This window comes from Thunnus albacares, chromosome 13 (assembly GCF_914725855.1).
Source record: "Thunnus albacares chromosome 13, fThuAlb1.1, whole genome shotgun sequence".
In the NCBI taxonomy this organism is placed as follows: domain Eukaryota; kingdom Metazoa; phylum Chordata; class Actinopteri; order Scombriformes; family Scombridae; genus Thunnus; species Thunnus albacares.
In genome coordinates, this window is record NC_058118.1 from 22,478,767 (window position 1) to 22,504,083 (window position 25,317).

Consider the following 25,317-nt stretch of genomic DNA (forward strand, 5'->3'; position numbering starts at 1 on the left):
TCTTCTTACTCACATTCCCTTCATATGAGCAAAAACTGATTGAATCTTTCCCAGTAATCTTGTACCAGAGGACATATTTTCAAATATGGGGACAACCCTTCTGATGGTCACTAAAGTTAAAAAAAAAGTTATTAAAATGATTACAAAAAATCATTTGTACATGCTACAACTTCATCACAATTGTCGCACATCATCACACTAAAGATTTGCTACAATTCAGAGGAAATATTATATTGTTTCATAGCTGAAATTATTAATTACTTTTCAGATTAAGATTTCAAATTTTAAAAAAAAGATAAGTTTATAAAATTTAAAGAGAGAAACCAGTGGTTTCAAACACTCAAAGACTGTGAACTTCAGATAGTTTCATTTAAAAAACTATTTGAGGCCCAAAATGTATAAAATTCTCTAATAGTTAGCAAAAAGCAAAGATTCAGTCCAGAATCTAAAAAGTGCCAAATTACAAATTTGTGCAGCAAAAATTTTTCTTCTTTTCTACCCAATTAATTATCTCAAAACATCTCAGATTCATATTGTGACTCTTTGGAGGAGACCGACCTCGAGGTTAAGAACTACTGGACTAAACTACTGTATATAAAGTAGTTAAAACTGGTTCCAGCAACAACAACAGTAAAATGCTCACACTGATGCACCAGTATGAACAATCCAATGTTATATAATATCAGTCACATGGGACATTTTCCTGCATAATGAGTATTTCTACTTTTGATACTTTAAATAATAAATCTTTCAGTCAAAATCTTCACCATCAACTGCACATTGTCAAGAATATAGAAATGTACCATGTCTATATGCTCTATATAATGAGTTTGATGGTGTCCCACTTGGTGATGGAGGGCACCTGCCGACCCTCTCTGATGACTCCTGACCCCCGACCTTGAGCCTGGCCCACAGCAGGACTGGAGCCAGGACAGAAGACCCAGTTGCAGTGTCTGCGTAGGATCTCAGTGTGACAGTATCACGGCACGTGTCCTTCTCCATAATATTGTCACAGTTATTATAAGAAATATATTATTTCTCAAGAGAAATAATATGACTGAAGTATTTCTCCAGTTAACCCACCACCACCAAATAACGACTGAATTCATTTGTTTCATTTTACTGTCTTCTTTATTTCACTCAAATAAAAATGCAATAATTATCACAGTGTTTCTATAATTTTCCAACAACTAACATCATCAACTTTTAGGCTTTCACCCACATTTTACTGAAGTTAAGTGTATTGCGTTTAATTTAGCCAAGTTTTAAACTTATTTTCAGAAATGTTTGTTATTTAACACTTAAATGGATGAAATGTCATGACACATATGAAATGTGTACATTTGGCTTTAAGCACTCGATTTCAGTCAAGTCAGTTTCATAAATCTACTCTGTTTCAGTAGATTTCAGTAGCTTTTTATTTCACAGAATATGCTGCTGTTATTCTATATTTTTGTTATTGTCAACAAATCCAACGAGTACTTTCTGACATCCGTACACCTCTGTTGCACTCAGCTCCGAGCCCATTGGACATAAATACTTATATATATATATATATATATATATATATATACACATATATATATATATATATATATATATATACATATATATATATATTTATTTTTTAAAAGGCTCAGTCATTTCCTAAAACAGCTGGGCACTGTAGTTCTTAGCAAACGTTACTCAAACAGGAGCAAATAGTGATTTTTCTTTTTTTTGGGGACAATTTTCAGCTGCGGATTAACACACATTTGGTGCATGTGGAATTAACACAATATAATTTATAGTGTTCGTGTTCATAGATGCAAAGTGTAGCTCATTTATGTGTTTTTAATAGTTTTGGACAACAATGGAAGAGGCTATATTAGTGTTTGGCTACACAGGAAATACTTGATCGTAAGATCATTGATTCAATGTTTGTCTTGGTCTTTTTAAGAGATTTGTTGACAGTAATAAAAATACAGAATATCACCAGACTGATCCTTTATGGTGGCTCTTCAAATTAAAATTAGCTACTGTGCAACTGCAGAAAAAAAGTACCATCTGCAGCCATCGTACCATGCCAACCACTCATCAATACAATTCATCTAAGATTTAAATAATCAATCCTACAACTGATGTTGAGGAACCAATTAGATGAATGAGAATTAACGGGATAATTTCAGCTGGTTAACATCATGTTAGTCTAGATTAGTTAAACCAGGCCTGGTTCCCTCTGCAGTTGAGTCAGTCAGTACATTTACAATAATCAAACACTTTCTATGATTTTATATGTTCATTTGTCCCTCTGCTAGTCATTGAATGAAGTGCTGTTATTCTATTTGACAGTATTAAAAACATCCTCAAGCAAATTAATCGACACAAAAACAAAACCAGTAGTAGGGCCGCAGTGATTCAACAGACGCCAGCCTGTCTGTAGGCCCAATATTATACAGTGCATCACAAAACGACAAACTGAATCAATATTTAAAAGACATTATCCATAGTACGCTTTCATATAACATGCTTATTCATTCCAACACAGCTTATTCATTCTCATTATAGAGGTGAATGTGCCAAAAGCCTGCTAAAATACAGTGAAATTTAAGACCAGAGCACGATGTTAAAACATGATGTGTTTACTAGATTAAATAAAACTCTTCACATTAATTTGATACTTGACAAAGACAAGACAACGTGATCTTGTTTCAGAGTGGTTCTGTGTTTCTTCTAAATGTGTTACAGCTGGATTCCAGTTTTAACGGTTCGCCAAACTCAGTAACAGACACATAAACAGCAAGAAAGGGGATTAATGTGTTATATTAACAAGTCAAACTGGCGTCAAACAGACACACAAACATGTCACACCATTCAGATGCATTATACTTGCTGTGAGGACATGTTTTTCGTTGCCATTACATACCTGTAACCCAGACAAAACAGAAACTGTGGTTACGAAAAGTCACAACAGCAACTGTCAATGAAAGAGCTTGAGGGCTTTAGAGGGGATTCCAGTCAAACCAGTTTGGTGATGTAGGAAACTACTCACAGGGCTATTTGGTGACCTACTGAAACTGGAGAGTGACGACTTCTCTGTTTGCTTCTCTGTGGCATTTTGTTTTCATTTAATTTATATCGAGTTTCTAAATAAGCTCTGCGTGCTGGCTGGTTAAACTCTCAGTTAGCAGGCTTATTATCTCAGTCGCTGATGGTACAGTTGTTTTGGTTTTGACCCAGTCTGGCTCTGTGTCCCTCCACATGTCCTCCAGAAGCCCTCTGACTTTTCTCCTGTTTTGTTTGGACTGGACTGAGTGGGAGAAAGCTGATTTGAGTTGTGTCATTAAAAGATGGCAGAGATAAAACTATCTCTGCCTTGCTTTGGTTTTATTCTTGTCTGTTAGTAACCTCTTGTGTTCCTCATGTGTTCTCATAGCCTTGCCAAGCCTGCTTTCCCCTGCTCACCTGTCCTGCGTTAGCCTCGTTAGCCTTGACCTGTGTTTTGCCTCGACACGCCCTCCTAATCACCTTGTTACCCAATCATTATGTTCCCTTTTTACTCTGGTCCCTGCTCACACCAGCCGTGCCTTGTTTTGTGATTAGTCCCCTGTGTATCTGTCTGTTTGGATCCTTTGTTCTGCTCTGTATTGCTCAGTTTTGCTCTGTTCAGTGCGGTTCAGCAGTTATTCTTGCTCTGCCTACGGTCTCCTGCATTTGGATCCATCTGCTCCGCTACTCCTAACAGTAGACTCACACAGTTTATTCAAGAGACAATTATATTATTATACAATTATCTCCTGTCTCACAACTGTCTAAAAACCATGTTTCTAGTGTGAGTTTATCCTCGGACAGAGGAGGTTTAAATAAAACTGGATGTTGTAACACGAATAATAAGCTACGATAGCTTCCTCCATTTTGGAAATTCCTGCTCTATGTTCCTCTGACAGGTTAGCACCATCAAGACAGTTTGTTGAAGTTAAAATATGCACAAATTTGCTTTGAAATTGATATTGAAGTAATTAACATACAGTAATTCTACTACTGTAATTGTTTTCTCATTTTTTCTTTGTGATTTGCCTTTTGATTCACTCTTGTCTGTATTCTGTGTGTCTATTTGTGTTTTATGTCACGTGTTGTTTAATGTCACTTCACTTGCTATTTACATTGTTATTGCACAAAGTTAAAATTTTAAAAAAAGAAGAAATGAATTTGATTTTGCTGCATATTTTAGCTGTTTTGAATGCTGGTGTTACCGAGCTTTAAAGTGCAGAAGAAGCTAAGCATGATAGTGCTCCAAACTATTCAGGAGACTCGTGTATAAGACGTTAAAAGCAGGAGTACCCTCACTGTGTGTGAAATGTTCTTCCTCCCTCTGTAGACTCCACTACCCAGCAAACACCTGGGGTGTGAGGGGTGGTGGCAGGTGGTCGTTGTCCAGGTTGTTGGCATCAATGGCAGAAACTGTGCGTGATGCAATCTCCAGAGGGTATTTCTCCAGGACGTCCTGCACCTCCCGCTCTACACTCTTGGGCCAGGAGATGAGGTCGGCCTGCAGGCTCTGCGCAGCCTCCATCAGCGACTCCTGCCGGCTGCTGAGGTCCGACAGCAGCTCCAGGTTGTGATTGAGCTGAGCCAGGACAGGGTTGGTGGGAGTTGCGCCAGGTGCCGGGCCATCGTGGGGCCACTCACCCTCTGAGCTGCTGAATCGTGGCGAGGCTTGGCCTGACATGTAGCGCTCAAATTCCTCCGGGGAAAGGTTGAGAGACTGAGCATCCAACTTCTCGATAAAGGCCGCTGCACAGCACTACACAAACACAAGAGATACAACAACTGAGACATTAAGCCAGATGGCCTGCCTATAAAACACACACATTTGAATTAATATACTTGTGATGAGCTTCAGTTAATGTAACAACCTTAAAGTTTTTTTTTAGCTATTTTCTCACTAATATAATTAAGCAATGGGAAGTTATTCTAATTATACTGTACATGTATGCTCAGGATGGACATTGTTTGATTTCTAAAGTAAAAAGGGACTTAAATTATTTATTATAAGTTTTCTTCTCTTCTGGTGCCCGATGTGTCATTAAGCTCCTGCTACTTAATAATAGTGAAGCTTTTTGTTAACATGGAATTGAATCAAAATGGACGCTAATAAAGCAGCAGTGGTGAAGACTTAATTATAATGACCACAAAATTGAGTTTGGTGGAATTAATTTCTGGTACAAGATGGTACTTAAGCTCAGTTAAATAAAGTGAGCAGCGCCACAAAATGGTTTCCTTTGACTACTTTGATGACGCAGCATGTTTCCATTTAGCTTCTGCTTTCCACTGCCCGTCTCTCTCCTTGCTCTACTGTCCTTCTCACGCCTTTCAAGGTATCTGTGCTATTATCATTGGGTGGAGGACCAGCTGTACATCTTTATAGGGCTGTAACTAATGATTATTTGCATTATTGATTCTGAGTCCAAGGTGACGTCTTCAAATTCCTTTTTTTTTTTTCTGAACAACAGTCCAAAACCGAACAATGTTTGTATTATTATTAACCTAAATGACAAAGACAAGTTTGCTTCTCACGTTTATGGAGCTGAAACCAAACAATGTTTGGCTTTTTTGCTTAAAAAGTTACTGAAGGGATTAATTAATTATCAAAATAGTTGCCGATTAAGTTTCTCCCGATCGACTAATTGATTAATTACTAATCGTTGCAGTTGTTCGTCTTTGCCACTGGTATCCTCAATTAGTCTAAAATGTGAAAAATATATCAAATAATCAAAATATACTAAATTCAATTAACCACTTAAGCAACAAAATACAATTTCAACACATTTCCACGTTTCTCCTCAGATTTCAGTCAGCAGCTGTCGGTAAACATTTGTTTGTCTGGAAGCTGAAATATTCCAGATAAAATTCTGCTGAACTGTCATGAGGTTCGTGATATCTGACAGTTAATAGAGGGAAAACCCACACAGCTCATTAAAGTAGCCTCACCTTCTCAGATTAAACAACATGAGAATACCGCTGTGAAGCTAAAAGCCTGTTGCTCAAACTAGCTTTGACAAGGATTAAAGTAAGAAGAAGAAATAAAAACAGACCAGGTTGGTGAAGTAGTATCCATCCTCTCCAGTCATCAGCCTGCTGGGGTTACAGAAGCGGGTGATATACTGGATGTTGGACTGAAGCCGTGGAGGGTTAGCCTTGAGCACGATGTAAATGAGTGCAGGGAGGAAGTCGTCAGCTGAGGCCGGCTCGTTCTTGGTGATCCTGATGGCACTGAAGATGTGTTTACTGCAGCGTGTGATGCATGCTAGTTTGTCCCGAGGAACCCGCTTAGAGTCCATCTCAATGATATCTGGAATAGTCGGACATACATAAAAGTCAGGAGCTGGACAGACAAACATATAATCAGTTAGTTCTAAAAAACATCAGTTTCCTGCAAAAAAAAAAAAAGTGTCCTTAAAGGGTCAAAAAAACATTTTCTCACTTCAAGAGCTGAAACAATTAATTGATGAATCTATGAATCAATACACAGAAAATGAACTATTTTTGATAAAGGATTAATCATTTACGTCATTTTTAATCAAATGTACCAAAGTATTCACTGGTTCCGACTGCTTAAATGTTAATATTTACAGGTTTTGTTATTTTAATAACAAAGTTTTATAATAGAGTATCTTTTCTTTTGGACTGTTCAGACAAAACAGGGAATTTGAAGATTGTCAAATAAGGTTCTGGAAATTGATGATGGGGAATCATAGAAATTTCTACACCAAAATTACTTATCCATTACTTAAGAAAACAGGCGTCAGTTTAATCAATAATGAAAATAATACTTCAGGTGAAAATACAATAAATAATCAAATAATCATAAACCCTACTTGCTTCCACCTAGTGGTATCTAGACATGCAGGTAGTTTTTGTTGTATTTTGTCTTTGCCTCCACCCCAGTGAGAAAAGACTTTTTACAGCATTTAATTCAGCTCTAAAGTTAAAATATATAATTGAAGCCTATTTACCATTCACAAACAATTTAAAGTGCTATGCACTAAAAGAAAAATGTATTAACAGTATATTCTACCTTCAGCCATACAGTGAAGCCAATTTAAATCCAAAAGTAGCTCATTTCCCCAAATGAGGGAAGGTTTAGGGTGTCGATACAAAGATAAAACATTTTTACTGCACTTTGGCATTCGACTGTCCAACTGTCTTTAATGAAATACAATCACACTGAAAATTCAAGCATACACTCTGACCTGTTATTGCTTTGACCACATTCTCAGAGACTTCAGGGATTTCTTCATCCATGGACACACACAGCATCTGGATGGTCACCCAGTGTAAAGCCCTGCAACACAGACAACTGGAGTAAACCTCACTGTTTTTTTCTTTTTTGCATGTAATGAAACTCTACACATAGATTTGTAATGCTCACTCTCTCCTGGATAGCAAGTTTTACATTTTGCACTTTTACATGTAAGAAAAACATGGAGAACACTGCTAACACTGGCTAATGTGTAATCAGACAGACAGAGAGGTTTTCACAGACTGCGGAAGATGGAAGAGAAGAAAACCACGATGCCGTGATACTTTCTAAAAGAATGTGTGACTGAAACTAATCGAGCACATGACCGCCGTGACAAAAAGCATGTACGCTAAATGTGAGACTAAAACCAGACTCACATCAACTCTCCTTGTGCAAAACAAATGAATATAAAATTTGTCTATTCTTCTACTCCTTGTAATTACTCCCAATATATATTATTATTCTTTATTATAAAACATGTGCACACACATCAGACTGTTTAACATGTACGAGATCTGAATCAGCCTCTAACAGAAGACTCTACAGTCATGCTAGCAGCTCTACAGTCATGCTAGCAGCTCTACAGTCATGCTAGCAACTCTATAAGCTCACTAACATGCTGATGTTAAGTAGGTCTCATGTTTATCATGCGTGTTACAGCATTTGCTAAAGTACAGCTGCGGCTGATGGGAATGTTATTAGTCGTGCAAGTACTGGACAAATTAAACTTTTAACCTAATGATGGTCCTAGATAAAAAGTGAAGGAATCACCAAAGTGATTACAATTCATCTTGATGGGGACATGAGGGTCTGTACAAAATTGTGCCCCAATCCATCTGGTGGATGTTGAAATATTTCAAATAATAAGTGAAAACTTTGACCTATTAGTGGCGCTAGAGGAAAAGTCAGAGAATCATCAAAGTCATTAGGATTCATCCTCTGGGCACCATGAATGTCTGTATGAAATTTAATGACAATCTATCACATAATTGTTGAGATATTTCAGAAGTGGTAGCCCAACCGACTAGCAGACAGACACAACCATCATTAGAGCTACAACGCTAGCATGGCTAATAAGCACTACATTTATGTTTTTACTTCTTACTGGTTACTGCTTTGACCAAAAGTATTTCTTGAAGTATTGCAAGCCAATTGCTCAAAGTTTTGCATAATACAATACTGGCTGATGATGAAATGAACAAGTAAGACTTCAGGATTTGCAGTGAGACAAGAAGAAGAAGAATCTGACTTCCATCAAAGCATAATTCAAAAGGAATTAGCTTCATTGTCTGGGCTGCTGGGCTGAACATCACTGCCAGCTTTGAATCCAGGAAACCCACCTGATCCTGTTCTGTGTGGCCAAATCCTTCTTCTCATCATCAGTGGTTTCTGGACAGAATACACTCTTATACAGACGAGTCATGATGTACTTTTCCACTTGGTCCATCACCTGCTCCACAGACTCCGAAGATCCTGGAGAACAAAGATGTATCACATCTCATTAGTTAGTTAGAGCTGTATCAAATCCAAGCGCTTATAGTGCGCTATAGTATAGTATCTAATGTATTAATGCCTCCTGGACACAACGGTTGATTTCAGATAAGAAGCTGCTCTGAGTGAACCTTTAAAGTGACTCATCAAGCGGTCAGCCATGTTCTGATAGAAATCCTGCACGCACTCCGACAGTTCGTCAGCACTGAGGTCCTGGCGAGACATGAAGTTAGAAGGTCATAATGTGCAAATAAGTGTAGTAAACAGGTCATAAAAACACTGAACACAGGCTTATTATTTTTAAGATTATCATCATGCCATGTTCAACAGACCTTCTTGCTGGACATGTTCACAATAAAAGCTCGGCACTGCTTATGGATCTCCCGGCCGGGCTTCTGGAGGTTCTTCAAGAAGTCCACAAAGTCCTTGGACACTTGTTCTGTATCGAAGCTGGCGTGGCGGCTAATGGACGGACTGGGTGTTTTGCCCTCTTGGGTTTCTGATGAAGAGAAAATACATTTAGAAAAAGTTACACTTAATTCTTCCCACAACTAAAAATAGGTCCTTGTCTACTGAGCAGTCATGCAGGGGACAATGGATACAGTATCTGTACCAAATTTTGTGCCAATCCATCCAGTAGATGTTGATATTCACAGGATAAGTGAAAACTGTTACCTGCTGATGGTGCTAGAAGAAAAGTTACCTCAAGCTCACTGATTAACATGTTGTGTCTTGCTTGTTTAATCCATAAACAAACAGAAATGTACAAAGAAAAGTTGTAGTTTTAGGAAGATTTATGTGCTTAAACTATTCACTCAGCACTTCTGTGTCAGACCAGCTGTGAACTGTGAGGCAACAAATCAGTCAGAAAGCATAACAGACTGGGAAGAGTTCCAGTTTAATGTCACACTAACTGTCGTACTAACCTTTCTTGGAAGCTGTACGTGATGAAGGGCTGAAGAACTTTTTAACGGTGGTCACTTTCCGTGTCTTTTCATTGGTTTTCTTCTCTTCGAACTTGGAGAAGGGTCCTAGAGAAGCATGCCCTTGGTTCGGTTGTGGTGCTGTGGACTGGGAGTGAGACTGGGCCTGAGCTCCATGACTACTGGCATACGCTGCCTCCTCCTCTCGCTGTAACCTAAAGCCATACAAATTTGACAGAGCAGATAAAAGTAATCAGTGGAAGATTATGATGATCAAGAATAACAAGCTCCCCTTATTTTGTGACGCAAAACTTGCAAAATACTCTGTGACACTGACAAAGCTGTTCTTGTATAGTGAATTATTACACTACAGGTACAACTGATGAGCACTAAAGCTATAATTTTTTTTTAAAAATGGAACATCAAATCAAAACTGACTCACCACTTTGCCTCGATATAAGAAAAACACCATGACAAAAGTCAACTAAATCCTAAAATACCCACATGTGTTCATGCAGCATAATCTGTTGGTAAATTATAGTTTTAAATGGCGTTTGACAGTCCAATTTTGATTGCATTAGTTAATCCTTACAATAATTTAGCCCTTCTAAGAGTATTGCATTAGTTGCTGGCAAGTTTTCACCCAGTTTGCACAATGTTTCTGGATTCCTTCCCTGTATTCACCAGATAAGACAAAGAACTTTAATTAGACTTTAGATGGAAACGCATCGCTTGCATACCAGCTGCCTGATTTCCACAATATTGTCTTATTCTGAGAATGTGAAGATTTACACAATAAGCATGTTGATAAATGTGCTTGTGAGTGATAAAAAAACACCTTAAGAAAAGCAGTGTTATACTTTTTGGTTACCACGGCAAACTCAGTGCACTACTAAATCAATTCAAGATACTTTAAATTACACAGATGGATTCTATGTGAAAGCAAAAGGCGATGCATGTGTCAGAGAAAATGAGCTGTGGATTTAAGAATTGCTTACAGTGTTTTATGATTCATGATTTTCATTTCAGGGTTCTGCCAAAGCAACTGAGAAAAACTGTAATAATTTAAAACACAAGAAGCACTCTGACATGTACTTTGGTATTAAATTATAGCTGAGACATTTTATGAATTGCTTGAGCCGACCTATTTTATAAGAAAATTATTTTTAAAAATACACAAAACCGGCTAATTAGCACTCTCTAATTAGCAGTGTCTTCAGTCTCTCTTAGTAGTACTAAAATACTTCAGGACTTAAAATATTGTGGACCACAGTATAAAAACCATCAGATGAATTAATAAAAAGTGCTGACACGCTTTGTTCAGTCTGAATGATACTTTTTATCACATTCAACGCTGCAGTTATTGTTTCATGTTTTCATAAAATACAGACAGAAGAAATCTATAAAATATTGTTTTTAATGGAGAAAGCATTCAACTGAGAATAAATAAGAGTATGTTAGACAAGGCTGATAACTTTGATGTTGGTCTAAAGTAATTTAAATAGTTAGGCCAATCACACAAAGTCTGATCAAAAGCTGATGCAGCATATCTACGAAAGCAGTACATTTAATCAAGATGAAGTTTTTTCCCCCTTGGTCATTATTTATTATCAGCTTGTAACTCATAAGACTTGCTTACGGCAGCTTATAAGAAGATGAATGTATGTTTTTATTGGTTTTCCTCCGGGTGAAGGGAGGTAGTTGTGTGGTGAAGGTGTGGGCTCGTAATGATGCAGCAGAAGGTCTTACTTCTCAGCCAAGGCCCAGTCGTCCTGGATCTGTTTCTGGCGTACCCGCTGGTACTCCTCCCTCCAGCACTTGGAGCACAGGCCCTGCCATGCTGAGTTACCATAGTAACCGCATCCCTTTTTGCACAGCAGGTCTGACTGGTCCACATGTATCCCACGTCGCTCCGTCCGCTGACTCATGATGTTGAACAACCTGGAATGAAAAATTCATCGTCTTATATATTAGAGTGTTTGTATGCACTGCTGCCTGCACAGTGTGTTTAAACGACACTCTCAGCTTATATGCACTGTGCTCTTAATCCTGTTGGCAGTGTTATAAAAACCATCTAAATTTAAAGCTTAACAAACATATTAAAAATCAGCTACAGCTTGAAAATCCTCAGGATTGCAAACAACCAAGTGAGTAGAAATTTAAAAGGACAATATAACCTGGTAAATAAAGGAGAAGGTAAACAAAGTAAATGTGCATTTTGATAACATCACCTTTTTTTTCTCTTTTCTTCTTTATTGATATGTATTACAGCACTGAGCTAAAGGGAGTTACAGTTCATATAAAGATTTTAAACAACAAAACAGGTGTTAATAGTTTTTACAGCCTTTGTATCAAATCCAAAGGCTGTAAAGGCTGTTTGATCTCCTTTGTGAAAACCAAAAAGGCCTTTAACCTGTAAATCTGCTTTTATGAATATGAAATTTAGCCAATAAAATTCAAATATTCTTAATATATGGCTGAAATTTAAATTTAGAGTTATCTTCTAGTATTCCAAACAGTACATGTTTCCTAAATAATGTAAAATGTACATCAATATGGTTGTTGATAAAGATGCACGTTATTCCAAAGGAGTCTCACAACACGGAAGTACCAAGTATGTGAACTATAAACTCAGAAAACATCAACCTAAGCTTTAGTAAATTCACTGTAAACTACGTGATAAATTAACCAAAAAATAAAATTCAAAAAATAATTCAGCAGATCAATCAATACTGAAAACAGATTATTGCAAACCTAAAGTACCTTAGCTGTAACAACTTTATAAGCTAGTAATTAATGCAATTCTAAATAAAAGCAAAATGTTTTAAACATACAATTCATAATGATAGTGTTCATCAATCTTCCTCATTTCATGTTTAAACAATCTGTTGTTTCAATCAATGACAAAAATAATTCAGATTTGACCGTCTTTCCTACTTTGTTTATTTTAGGGCTGCAACTAACGCTTATTTTCATTATCGATATATCATTATTAATTAATCATTCGGTTTATAAAATCTCAGAAATTTGTGAAAAATGCCCGTCACAAGTTTCCAGATATCTTATTTTGTGCGGCGAACAATCCAAAACCTGAAGATATTCAGTTTGCTATTATATAGGACTAAGCAAACAAGAAAATATACACATTTAAGAAGCTGGAACCTGTGAATTTATGTCATTTTTGCTTGAAATCGGAATTGTTGACAGTTTTCTGCAGATTGACGAAGCAATTAATTGACTAATTGTTGCAACTCTAGTTTATTTTACAGGATTCATGTTTTCTATGTTTTATCACTTCTATAATATTACAAATCTTGATATTTATGACTGAATGTTACTTGTACTATTATATAATTAACTATTATAAATCAATAACGATAATGCCTGGAAAATGTTTCGCAGTGGACTTTGGTTTGAACCTTTAGTTTATCACTGTCACCTTGTTCAGATCAGACCTATTAATAACTTCTGGGACCCTGAAAAGGCTGCATGGTGTATAAAATGATGGGTGGGTGACAACTGAAAGGACAAACCACCACCACTAAACCGAAAGATCAGCTTCAAACCTCCTTTGAATAGATTCTTCCAAGTCTCTAGATCTCTGCCATAGTAAAAAAAAAAAAAAAAAAACATAATTCATCCTCAAGAAATTCCCTTATTTGGTGTTTTAGTGAGTGGGAAGCTATTTATTTGCTCCAAAATCCCCCATAAGTGTTCAGATAGGTTGAGATCTGGTGACTATGGAGGCCAAAGCATATTTATATTCATGATTCACCTCATGTTCACACTTCAGTGATCCTCTCTGCCCTGTATGACCTAATCTACACCTCACACCACTATTCCTCATGTGTCTCCACTCATTTATTCAGGTTTTCCTTTCATTTGTCACCCGTCTGTAGGTCATATAGAGCTCAAAATGTTGCAGTATTTCACCCAGCTGTCACACGGACCTAAGTAAGCCAACGAACATTTAAAATTAACTAATCTTATCACCTATGTTTTATTTGTTGAACGTGTCTACTCACCTGTGATGTTTTCACCGATCAGCAGCAGAAATAGCAGACCTCCTCTCTGTTCCGTTTCTGTTCCGCATGACGACCAATTTTCAGGGTACAGACAATGACGTCACCTCAAAGACACCATGGCGACCACAGAGTTGCGCTCAGATTGTGACTCTAAAGTGGGAACTGAGTCGGGGGGTTTTTGTTTCAAACGCAGATAATGGTTTTGTTTTACTTTTGGTTTTTTTTGTTCGTTTTTTTTCGGGTCATTTACTTCCTTATAAGGGACTAATTTTTAAGGGATGTGTCAATGTCGTCATGAAGCACCGGCACCGGAAGTTTAAGGCGAGGGTCATGTGACCGCATGGACGTGCGGAGCAGCACCAAAACTTAAAAAAAAAAAAAAAAACTTTATCTGTCTGCAATATTTTTACTTTGTTTCTCTAATAATAATCCTCCGGTCATTTCTGACGTTTTTATAACTTAATAATAATAACAATAACAATAATAATAATTTTTGAATGTAATAATTTGAAATTAATTTACCTACTTTTAGAGTAGATCATTTATTTTATATATTATATATTTTTTGTCAACATTAAGGTTTAAATAATTGAAACAGACTATTTCTCACTGTATTTATTGCAATTGTATTATTATTTTTTATTTTGTATGTTTTTATGTTTTAATTTGTTTATTGAAACTGTGAAATTAATTTTAAAAAGAAGGTCTGTCTACCTGCCTTGTGCCTCTGGTGGGTGCACACATAAAAAGACAAAAACAGCTAACTAGGAAATGATTTCTGAGGTCAATTAGTGCTTAACAAAGAAATAATCTTAACTATCAGGTTTATCAATCTTAATACATGATCTATGGTTTACAGTTTATGAACATTGAGTGTTATCAATACACTTCCTAGCAACTATAGTCTGGTAATTGCATTCCTCAGTGTTTCCGTATATTGATGTGGGTTTGTTTGTTTGTTTGTTTTTTAACACAGACTTAGTTTTTTAATCCGGTGTTTCAGACAATGATACTGCAAACTCAATTGTACCTGTAGTTAAGCTAAATACAGGTTAGTTTTTCCTTCATATACATCCAAGGGAGCAACAAGTAGTTACAGATGATGTGGGCCTAGAACATAAATATTAAACCAATAGTTCATTCACATTTTGGAGAATCACACTTATTCACTTTGTTGTTCAGAGTTAGATACAGTACCACTCCTATATGTCCATTAAATATGAAGCTTCAGCCAGGAGGTGATTAGCATAGCTTAACTTGACTCTAAAACTCATCAATTAACACGTTATATCTTGCTTGTATCCATAAAAAATGTAAAAACAGCAAGAAGACAAACAGATCCATGAGTTTGAACGTCTATCAGACACCAAAAGACAAAAATGTACACCTCTGGAAATATATCACAGATGCAATTATTTATTTTAAAATCAGGAAGGTGTAAACAGAAGCAGTGGTGGCAAGTAACTAAGTTAAGTACAATTTTGAGGTACTTGTGCTTTACTTGGGTATTATTTGATGCTACTTTATACTTCCACTCCACTACATTTCACAGGGAAATATTGTACTTTCTTCTCCACTACATTTATTTGACAGCTTTAGTTACTTTTATGATGAAGATTTGACACAATGGATAATATAACAAGCTTTTAAAATACAACACATTGTTAAAGATGAAACCAGTGTTGACGTCTTACGAAAAGCAGTGTGTAGTCGGGTCACATTTCAGATGTCTATGAGTTGTTAACAGCTCCACCAAATAGTGATTTTTCCCTCTAAACTTCTCACATGGTTTCATTTCAATAAATGTTCAAATGATCCAATATTTCACCAAAAATCAAAGATTAGAGAAAAAGTCCAAACACTGAAAACGTATTTGTGTTTCAGAACTTTGTTTTTTCTTCTTTCCTCTCCCATTAATCATCTCACGACCTCTCAGATTTATCTGGTGACCCTTTGGAGGGGCCCGACTCCTTGGTTAGGAGCCACTGGACTAAACTAGCTAACTGTGTTGGTAAAGTAAAGGATCTAAGTATTTCTTCCACCACTGCAGAGCAGTGAGCTGGTTCCCCCTGTTTCTTTATGGTAAACTAAGCTAAGCTAATATGCTTCTGGCACCAGTTTAATATTTAACAGACACATATAAAAGTGGTATCAATCTTCTCATTTAACTGTCAGCAAGAAACCAACATATTTCCCAAAATGTTAAACGAATCTCTCCATTTGTGTCACTGGTGGATTGTGCTGATCAATAGGTTGATTTCTAATTTCTTAAGTAATCGTATCAAATGCTGCTCAGAAAGTTTTTTAATAACCGACACTCCAAACGATATAGACACAGTTATATTTACACATTCTCCATTTACTTGTCCTCACAAAATTTTACCAGCTACTAATAGACCAATAGGCTTTGAAGTTGTTTCTACACATCATTTAACAAGCTCAAAATCTTTTTGACTCTTACTTGAGACCATACTAGAGTTGTTGAAAGTGAAGTGTACTGAAGTGCCAGCATTGAAAATCCCTCACAGTGAGCTGACTGCTTCCTTATTGACATTAAGGTTAATGTTCAGTTATTATCTCTATGCCTGAAAGCCAATCTGATTACAAAAGGTGCTGCAATTCCTGTTTTATCAGCTCCACTGAATCTAAACATGCTTATTATAAACTTGCTGTGGCAGTGATAGTTTCAATAGTTTTCCTTTTTTTGCTAAGCTGACAAAACACCATCAAGAACACTGTCACACCTCTGAAATATTGATTTTTCATGCAACAGTGTTTGGTGCTATTGAGCCACACTTTAAATAAATCCTGCACTTTCAACCTTTGACATAGAAAATTGACCAAACTGAGTGACAAAGAAAATATGTGACAGACACGTCAGAGATAAGTCTCATTTCACATCGCAGGTCAAATGACAGATAGATCTTTAGACCTGGACAAGAAATGCTATAACTTGGTCTAAAAGCTGATACACCTAACAAATAAGAAATGCACATGTCATTCCTGCTCCTGTATGATGTCTACAGGTATTGCACAAAATATTTGACATCCTACAAAACTGACTAATCAAACAGATCAGTACTGATGTTTCTGCAAAACATCAGATCTCTGAATTATGTTCAAGTTGTAGTTTGATGGACATTTCAATCTGTAGTCCAAACTCAAGTAACCTCAAAGAGGAAAAACTCAACACACAGGATTTATATAGTACCTTTCAAACAAGACAAATGCAATTCAAAGTGCTTTAAAAGTGATTGACAAACACACAGGATGCACACTTCTAAAAATGTAAAATAAATAAATAAATAATAAAAGATAATAGATTTAATAAAACATACTTTAAAATACTTAATTTAATGAGACAACAGTAAAACATAAGTAAATGGTAAGAGAACATTTTAATTAATAAAAGAAAAGAAGAGCAATAAAAGACACAATTAAAAATAAAATTATAAAATTATAAAACATGGCACAAAATAAATAGATTACAAACCAGTAACAAAACAGTAAAATATTCATTAAAAAATGTTTTGGAGACATCTACATGCATCTGCCCACCTCGAGTGGTTTAACTTACAAGGATAAATAAAGAAGATCTTTATTGTCATCTCACCACAGTTACATTCATGCTTTTCAGTTCAAATATGACATATAATGACATGAAATTGCATTTCTCAGGGCTTTGTTGATAAGGTAGCATAGGTGGATGTATTCATGTTTTCACAAGGATGGTCTCATGGACTTCAGCAGATGATGAAATTTACCTCTCATGGACCTGCTAAGCTGTTGCAGCTGTCGCAGATGCAGAAAGTATAAATTAAGCTTTATTTTGAGGTGAGACAGACTTGAAACTTTCAACTGGAGAGGGAAGTGAAACATTGCTTTCCTTCCTGTTGTTAAGTCACTTCCAAAATTATCTTATGTTTGCTGTAACAGGTGGTCTGAGTAGGCAGAAGCACAAATACAATTTCATGCCAGAATGAGCACCAAAATTGCGCCGCCTTGCCTGATCAGCATAAACAAAGCCATAGCTCAGCCTCTCCTCCCACGCCGGAGCAAGCACATTTGGTTGGGGACAGAACAGAAAATAGAGTACAGGTTGATGAAAATTGCATAACGACTGCGTTTGCCCTGCCACCAACAGGAAAATAGGGCCTAATGAACTCAGGGGTGGCCCATGGCATAAGCCACATAGGCGGTCGCCAAACAAGGGAGGAGGCACCAAATGAGTGGGACATGTTTTTCTTTTGGTTTTTTCTTACCAACAGGTGTGCTTGCTTCTTTACAGCTTTTGGAAATACGCACTTGTTCTCCCTTCTTGATGTTTTTCCTCTTTTTCCCCATTGACTTACATTGGTTTTCATCTGGTTTGATTTTTAAAGCCTTACTGGTTGGTCAGTTTTCGCCTGACGGCTACTGAACTTCATGCGTCACCAAACACTTGATTAACTTGACCCCCCCCCCCCCCCTCTTTGCCTTTTCGTCTGGAGGATTGGGAGGACTTTGTCTGGACTGGAGGTACCATTGTTGCACTTCATTTTAGTGTGAATGAATTTCAAGTTCTAGGACTGGAGGAACTATTGTTCCTCTATTATTGTTGTTTTTGGGGGTTCCAATCTAAAATCTCATAGTCTGGGTGTTTATAATCCTGTAACTACCGTGGGCTGTGTGGGTATAAACCTTGTTTCATTCAAGCAAATGGGTTATGCATTTGTATTTATATGCATGGGTGCGTTGGTAGACTGGAACTGATAACATCAATCTGACTGGGGCAAATAAACACACAGAGGGTCAGAAATACAGATAACAAGCAGACCTTTTGCACACACACACATAGACTGACAGATGCAGCCATGATCTTGATGGGCCGCACTTTGTGTCTTCCTTCTCCAGCCACCGTCCAGGAGCTGTTCTCCGTGGCTCGAGATGCCAGCATCATCCCAGATATCTCCTTGGATCCTGTCCTCACCACCTTCCTGTCGCTGGAGTCCTCGGCAGCACTGCAGCATCAATATGCTTTCTTACAGCGAAGCATGAGCTCGGAGCAGCAGACTGCATTCAACCTCAGTCTGACTGGTGAGCTGGGAGGCAGCAGGGTCACCTGTGGAGGAGTGGGGGTTGTTGCTCTGGCTCTGTCTGTGCTTTTTGAGCAAATTTTCCAACAAGTAGGTAAAACTATTCTGTTTTTTCTATATGTCTTGGGTGAATAGTGCCCCCTGCAGTGTTTAAAATGCTCTGACCATACTGCAAGTCAATTGAAGCCTCCTGACATTGGTGATCCCTTGAATTTTAATTTAGCAGCATCATCAGGTGAAAATGTAAATTTCCCCAAAAATATATATTTTTTAATCTTTCTAACACTTTTTTCTTTATAATGAGCATTACAGCCTCACATAGACAATAGCGTTGTTGTAGACTCTTAATCCTGTGATTTTTTTTCTTCTCTTAGCCATCTTAAAGAACAGGTTCACACATTTTCAAGTCTGTCTTAAAACAACAGTCAGGAGCCCAGATGAACTTTTCTTGCTGTAGTCATTCCTCTTGTTCGTACGGGCCATTAAGAGATCTCCTCATAAAGCACCTTCAATGCAAGTGATGGGGGACAAAATCCACAGCCCTCAGTCTGTGTAAAAATATATTTAAAAGTTTACTTGAAGTTAATATGAAGCTTCAGCCATCCAAATTAGTCAAATCAAGCTAATATTTTTCAAAGTTAAAATCTTTTCAGTGCCAAATTCCCTCTTTTTGTTACAATCCTTCCACTGCAGCTGAACTGGAAAACACTCTGTTGAGACATAATGAGGAATTTCGTACTAAAAAAACTGTAAATGTGGAGGATATCTGACTAACTCAGACTGCTGAAACCTCATATTAGCACCAGCTAAACTTTAAAATACATTTTTTGCTCATAAGGAAGACTGTGGACTTTGTTCCCCATTACTTACACTGAAAGTGCATTATGAAATATTCATTTAAAGGATACTATTTGGTTTCACTGTCTTGCTTCTCCATTACACTTTCACTGAATATGATGTTGAAATTCAGAATTCCAAAATTTCTACTATCCCATCAGGTCCGAGGATCAACAGAGGGGAGGCTATCAACCCAGAGATCCCAGGCTAACAAGATTTTTGGCATCAGCAGCTCTTCAAGAATCGGCTGGATTATCCAAGATTACCTCCGCCTGGTCCCCGGCATTGCCAACAACCAGGATAAGATGGCTGAGACCACAGAGCTCTATGACAACTGGCTGAAACGTGAGCTGCTTGACCATTATGAGAGAATGACCACTAAGAAGAGGATGAGTTCAGTGTCCATGCAGCAGTGGCTGACGGGGGCTGCAGTTCATCTGCACATGAGAATCCACCAGGTCAGGACAGACAAAAAACAAATAATAGTTAATAAATAGTAAAAGGTTAATACCTTTAACTCTGCTGTTTTCATAATCATGGCAAAGACTGCCCTTACTGGCAAGCATTATATGACAGAACATTGACAGCACACATTCAGTTGTCTAGGTCTCTTTCACATATGAGTACTTAAAGTGATATCCACTACATGGCAACTGCATGAAACCTTTTTCAGACTGTAAAAACATAACTTTCCATACAAAAGTAGTGGCAAGGCGGCCTTTAGTTAATTGAACTGAATAGAAGAATTTAAGTGGGATTATACATGAATTATTGGGCTGAAAAAAGGAGCTAAACCTTATGTTTGACTTTTTAAACATTTTCTGAACAAGTCTATTGCCAGACAAGAACATTGAAATTAGATGATTCTGCAAAACCCCAGACGATTTTCAATGACAATGCAAAATTCTCACTTACTACATTATTTGCACATGGTAACTATAGTATGCTAAGGTAAAGAGAAAGATTGTGATTATGGCAAATAAGCTGTGGTTAAGGTATGGATAAAGTTAGGCTACTTAAACACGTGGTTAAGGTTAAGGAAAGGAGGTGGTTACACTTAAAGAGTAACTTAACACCAGGCTGAAAAGCAATGTTTTACCCTCTTTTATTGAAAGTTTCCAGCCTGTTTCACTTCTGACATCCAGCATCACTGATGAGTGCAGTTAGAAGTGTGCTTTGTTGCACCTGTAACTACACCCAACAGTGATGTCATGGCGTCCTGCAGTACATCTATGCATCACTGCAGCTAGGTGAGAAGTTAAACCACTGGATGCCAGCAAAAATGAGATTTTCAGGTTATGTTAAAGGTGCTAAGTATGACTCCAGTGCATCATCGAGCCACCATTTCATGCCCGCCCAAAAAATCCTAAACACAAAAATGGTGAAAAACAGTTTAACACTTTAACTCCACAATTCAATACATAGTTCACAGTCGTTTCACATGTTTTCAGCAATTATTTTCTAACATGTACAATATGTTTAGAAACAAATCTCTGAATTTCCTTTACACAGTCTTTAAATAAAGGAGTGAATGTTAATTGAAGGTCTGTGACAGGACATAGCAGAGAATCAATCAATACAGATGTAATTCTTTGGGATACTGGTCTGATCTAAAAGTACCTTTATTCTTGTTCCAACAGGTTCGGCTTCACTCTGTGCCGTTTGGGTCAGCTGAGTCATTGCGTCTGTCTTATAAGTCAAGTTTAGCTGGCCTGGTTCAGGACTACGCAAACTATCTTCGCAGAAACATTAAGGAAACTGGAGCTCCAAGACTACGGAAACCCAAAACCAGGACCAACGGTGGACCAAGACAAACTAGAACTAACATATCCAGCCTAACCAATAGCTCCTGTTCAAGTTACCGCCTCTTAAATGTTAGCCTAGTTAGTCCAAGTAATTCAACTGACAGATTTAATGAGACTATCACACCCAATGCAACAGCTGAAATGAGCAGAATTTGTAAAACAGGTACATCTAATGAAGACTTTGGACTTAATGTGACAGAAGGAGGTGATGAAACCACTGTAGGTATGATGAGCAGAAAGACACTCAATGTTTCTACTGCATATAGTAGAGATGAGGGAGCTGGCATGTTGGGTTTGTTGGTCATTGAACCTTTGAGGAATGTGAGTCACAACGTGCGGCATCACCCCTGTGAGTCTCCAGCCATACAACAAGCTTTGGTGTCTCGTATTATTAATGCTCAGGACCTGGACCGAAACAGAAACTTTTTCCTGTATCCCGAGAAAGTCATTAACGACCTACTGAGGCAGAACGATGACTTTGAGCTTAAGACAGCTTAGACAGAAGTGAATAGTGTCCAACTAAATCTTCAGACCCACAACTGAACTAAATATGGTACTGTTTAACAAATTACAATGTGCACCCTCATCAGTCACTTTTAATTTCTTATTCTCTGTCAGTCATTATGAAAGTGGGTGTCATATGAAAGGGTATGATGATCAGTATCCTAATACTTAAACATTTGCACAAAATGTTTAAAGGAATAGTTCAATATTAGATGAGAAGATCTATACAACTCTAGGTTTGCTTAGCTTTGCACAAAGACTGGAAACAGGGGGAAAAACTAGCCTGGCTCTTTCTGAAGGTAACAAAATTTGCCGACCAGCACCTCTGGTTTTGCAGTTTTCAGGGGTTATGTTACAGACTATCTCTTGGCAGGGAACAGTGACCAAAGTCTCTGGTGTTTGCCTGTCAACCTCACAGTGATGACAACAATTCAGGGAGGAAAAGAGGTGCCGGTGGGTGGATTTTTTTGCCTTTGGACAGAACCAGGCTAGCTGTTTCCCTGTGTTTCCAGTCTTTATGCTAAGCTAAGCTAACCGTCTGCTGGGTCCAGCTTCTATTGAATGGATAAACATTAGATTGGTATTAATCTTCTCATATAACTCTTGGACTCTTGTATACTATGCTCCACTGCTGTCCATCTTTACTTCACATGGTATAATTCACTGTATTTTGCTGCATGAACTGTAAAACATATTAAACTAACTCTACTTAAAGACCTGTCTATGCTGCCTTGAAAAATGTCTTGTAATGTAAAACTCAAAAAAATCACTGTTTCCCAAAGCCCAAGATTCAATCTAAAATGTCTTTTTTGTCCTGACCAACAGTCCACAACCAAAGGATGTTCAGTTTACTGTCATTGAGGACTAAAGAAACCAGAAAATATTCACATGAGAAACTGGAATCAGAGAATTTGGGTTTTTTTTCTTTAAAAATGACTCAAAACGATTAAAAGATTATCAAAATAGTTGGCAATTAGTTTCGTGTCATCTGAAACTGAAGAAAATACTTTTCTTAATAAAAACTAAATAATTCAGTGGGCATAGCTTCTTCTTCTGTTTTGTTTTTACGGTAGTTGGCATCCATAACTGTTGCATTACCGCCATCTGCAGGACTGTAACAACTTCGCAGTACAAACTATTTACAGTGTTCATTTATGACATTTTCCATTCTATAACCAAGAACCAATTGCCTGAGCTAATGCAAATCCTTCCCGTAGTATAACATCTAGATTTTCTTCAGATATGTCTACAATTCTCCTGGCAGCCTCCAGCACCATCTTGATTCTTTCTGATTTCCCCTGTATTTCAGCAGCGCAAGTTATGACCATAAATGACAACGAAAATCTTTTATTTCCCGTGCAGATATCCTAATCAGCTCCATTCCTTTCCTGCTCCGGTTCTTTTTGTACTGCCACTATCTTATTATTTCTCGCCGTTTTATGACCTCCACTGGGTGCTGGATGCTGTGTATTGTGGACATGCGCACGCGCAGTACAAACTGCGTGCGTGTAGGGCGCTTGATTTTCATTTCCGCACACATATGATAACAGGACAAGAGACCGAAGTTCACATTAGAAAGCGGTACGTGTTGTCGGAATATAACATTTAATTTTATCGGTTGTTTTTAACGCTGCTTAACTGGCTAAACTGTATTCCTGGTTTGCATCACGGTCGTTTGGCCTCGCGCTAAATAAAGTAGGAAAAAGTGTCGTCGCGTCGATAAACAACCATTAGGTAAAGCTCGTCGCGTCGTGAGAAAATACAATATTAATCACACAACAGCTTCATATAGTCCAAAGTCCGACTGCTAGCTAACTACTAGCTGTTTACAGCATCAAAACAGTGCTGCGCATGTTAGCTAGTAGGCTAAAATGCTAACATTGTGCTGAGAGAGCTTAAAAAAAACAAAACTTTATTAACACAATGGTTTGGAGAAAAGACTCGACCAAGTATGGTCACGTCTCCTTGAATCCATCCTCTTTATACATGCTTGCTTTGGTTTATTCATGCTTGAATCCACAATTTCTGCTGTAGTGAAAAAAATAGTGGATTGAAGTTTTCACTCATTCTTGAAATGTGGTCTTTAACACCTGGGTATTGAAATTTCACAGAAAGTGTTGAAACTTGTAAATCACTGCAGGCCATCATGGGAAGCAGCGCACATTTGGAAAGGTTAAGTTTGAGACCAGAGGCAGCTGAAAACGTATCAAATAGTTTAACTGCGATATGAATATGAAATCTATCTTGTAAAAATAGAGCTGTATCATCCGCTCGGTTAGCTGACTCAGAGAGATTACCCTTTCAGCTACCCAAATACCTTTTTATGCTACTTTTTAAATGCAATTTAATCAAACTATTCCCGAAAGCATATAGGCTTTTTATTGATTTTTTTAAAGTGCTCTTCAAATCCAAATAATTCAAGCGCTTTAAACATTTATTAATGCTCCATCGAGTGAAATGCCTTGAGAAAAGAATGAAACTATTATTTAGTAAGTCTGAATAGTCTAAGATATCAAGAACTAGTCTTATATTATCAATTATGTATCTACCAGACATAAGTGATTCAGGATTTTCTTTATTAACTAGACATAATGCAATAATGTTATATTCATTGTTCAGCAATGAGACAGGACGCTGATTATACAACATTAAGACATGTTTCTGGGGTTTTGGGATTATAGTAATTAAACTGTACCGACCAATCAAAGAGCGTCAGCCACGTCACATCATTCCCGAGAGAGTTTGATTTGAGAAACTACTTTTAATTACTCTGGTTTTGGCTGTGTGTGTGTGTGTTTTTTTTTTTTTTTTTGCAAGACTGTACCACATAGTAATTAATCCTTCAACAGTAATTTAATATCTACACAGTTTGTTGTTGCGGTGCTTTAAAATCAACAGGACACTGGATGAAAATGCGGTAAAAGAACAAGAGGAGGACATGCAGATATAAGGTTAAGGTAGTCGACGTTAGCTCGACCTTTGGTCCTGTTTACATTGAACAAAGCATGAGTATGGACTCTGTTATGAAGTCAAACTAGTCGAAACGTTTTCTAATGACCACATCCACATGTGACTAGCCACAGATTTAAAATCTATAATGGCAAATACACGGAGCCTGGCAGGTATCAGGGGTATAACAGTCTCGCACAAATTGCTAATTATCTGCTAATAATTTGATTTATTTTTCCTAAATCTTGCTCACCTGGACTTTTATTTTATTACATTATCCATCACATCTGTTCTTTCAGATCCATATTTTGATCATCTTTAAAGTACTGACTGTATATACTGTACATTGTATAAATAAGTATCAACATTTGGTACAGTCATTGAACCGTGTATGCTCAGCAAATAGTATATTGTAGTTGTGGTTAT

At 37.3% G+C, this 25,317-nt stretch overlaps 3 protein-coding genes across 3 annotated transcripts in view; 2 read left to right on the forward strand and 1 right to left on the reverse strand.

Annotated features, from left to right (window-relative positions):
• Positions 1-2,600: 2,600 nt before the first annotated feature.
• Positions 2,601-13,818, reverse strand: rabgef1 (RAB guanine nucleotide exchange factor (GEF) 1). Its single transcript, XM_044370425.1, has 10 exons — positions 13,722-13,818; positions 11,446-11,637; positions 9,700-9,911; positions 9,106-9,272; positions 8,905-8,986; positions 8,623-8,755; positions 7,233-7,324; positions 6,075-6,331; positions 4,321-4,783; positions 2,601-2,905 (listed from the first exon to the last, which is right to left on the reverse strand). Exons 2-9 carry the CDS (start codon positions 11,622-11,624, stop codon positions 4,364-4,366), a joined length of 1,542 nt encoding a protein of 513 aa, XP_044226360.1. The 5' UTR covers positions 11,625-11,637; positions 13,722-13,818; the 3' UTR covers positions 2,601-2,905; positions 4,321-4,363.
• Positions 7,264-22,650, forward strand: LOC122995308. Its single transcript, XM_044370424.1, has 4 exons — positions 7,264-7,344; positions 18,615-18,886; positions 19,795-20,091; positions 21,274-22,650. Exons 2-4 carry the CDS (start codon positions 18,755-18,757, stop codon positions 21,934-21,936), a joined length of 1,092 nt encoding a protein of 363 aa, XP_044226359.1. The 5' UTR covers positions 7,264-7,344; positions 18,615-18,754; the 3' UTR covers positions 21,937-22,650.
• Positions 22,651-23,419: 769 nt separating this feature from the next.
• The window catches only part of LOC122995093 (E3 ubiquitin-protein ligase TTC3-like), a 41,196-nt gene continuing 39,298 nt past the window's right edge, over positions 23,420-25,317 (forward strand). Inside the window, exons 1-2 of the mRNA XM_044370103.1 lie at positions 23,420-23,523; positions 24,841-24,893. The gene's annotated coding sequence lies outside the window, so the exon portion shown is untranslated. The remainder of the gene's footprint in view (positions 23,524-24,840; positions 24,894-25,317) is intronic.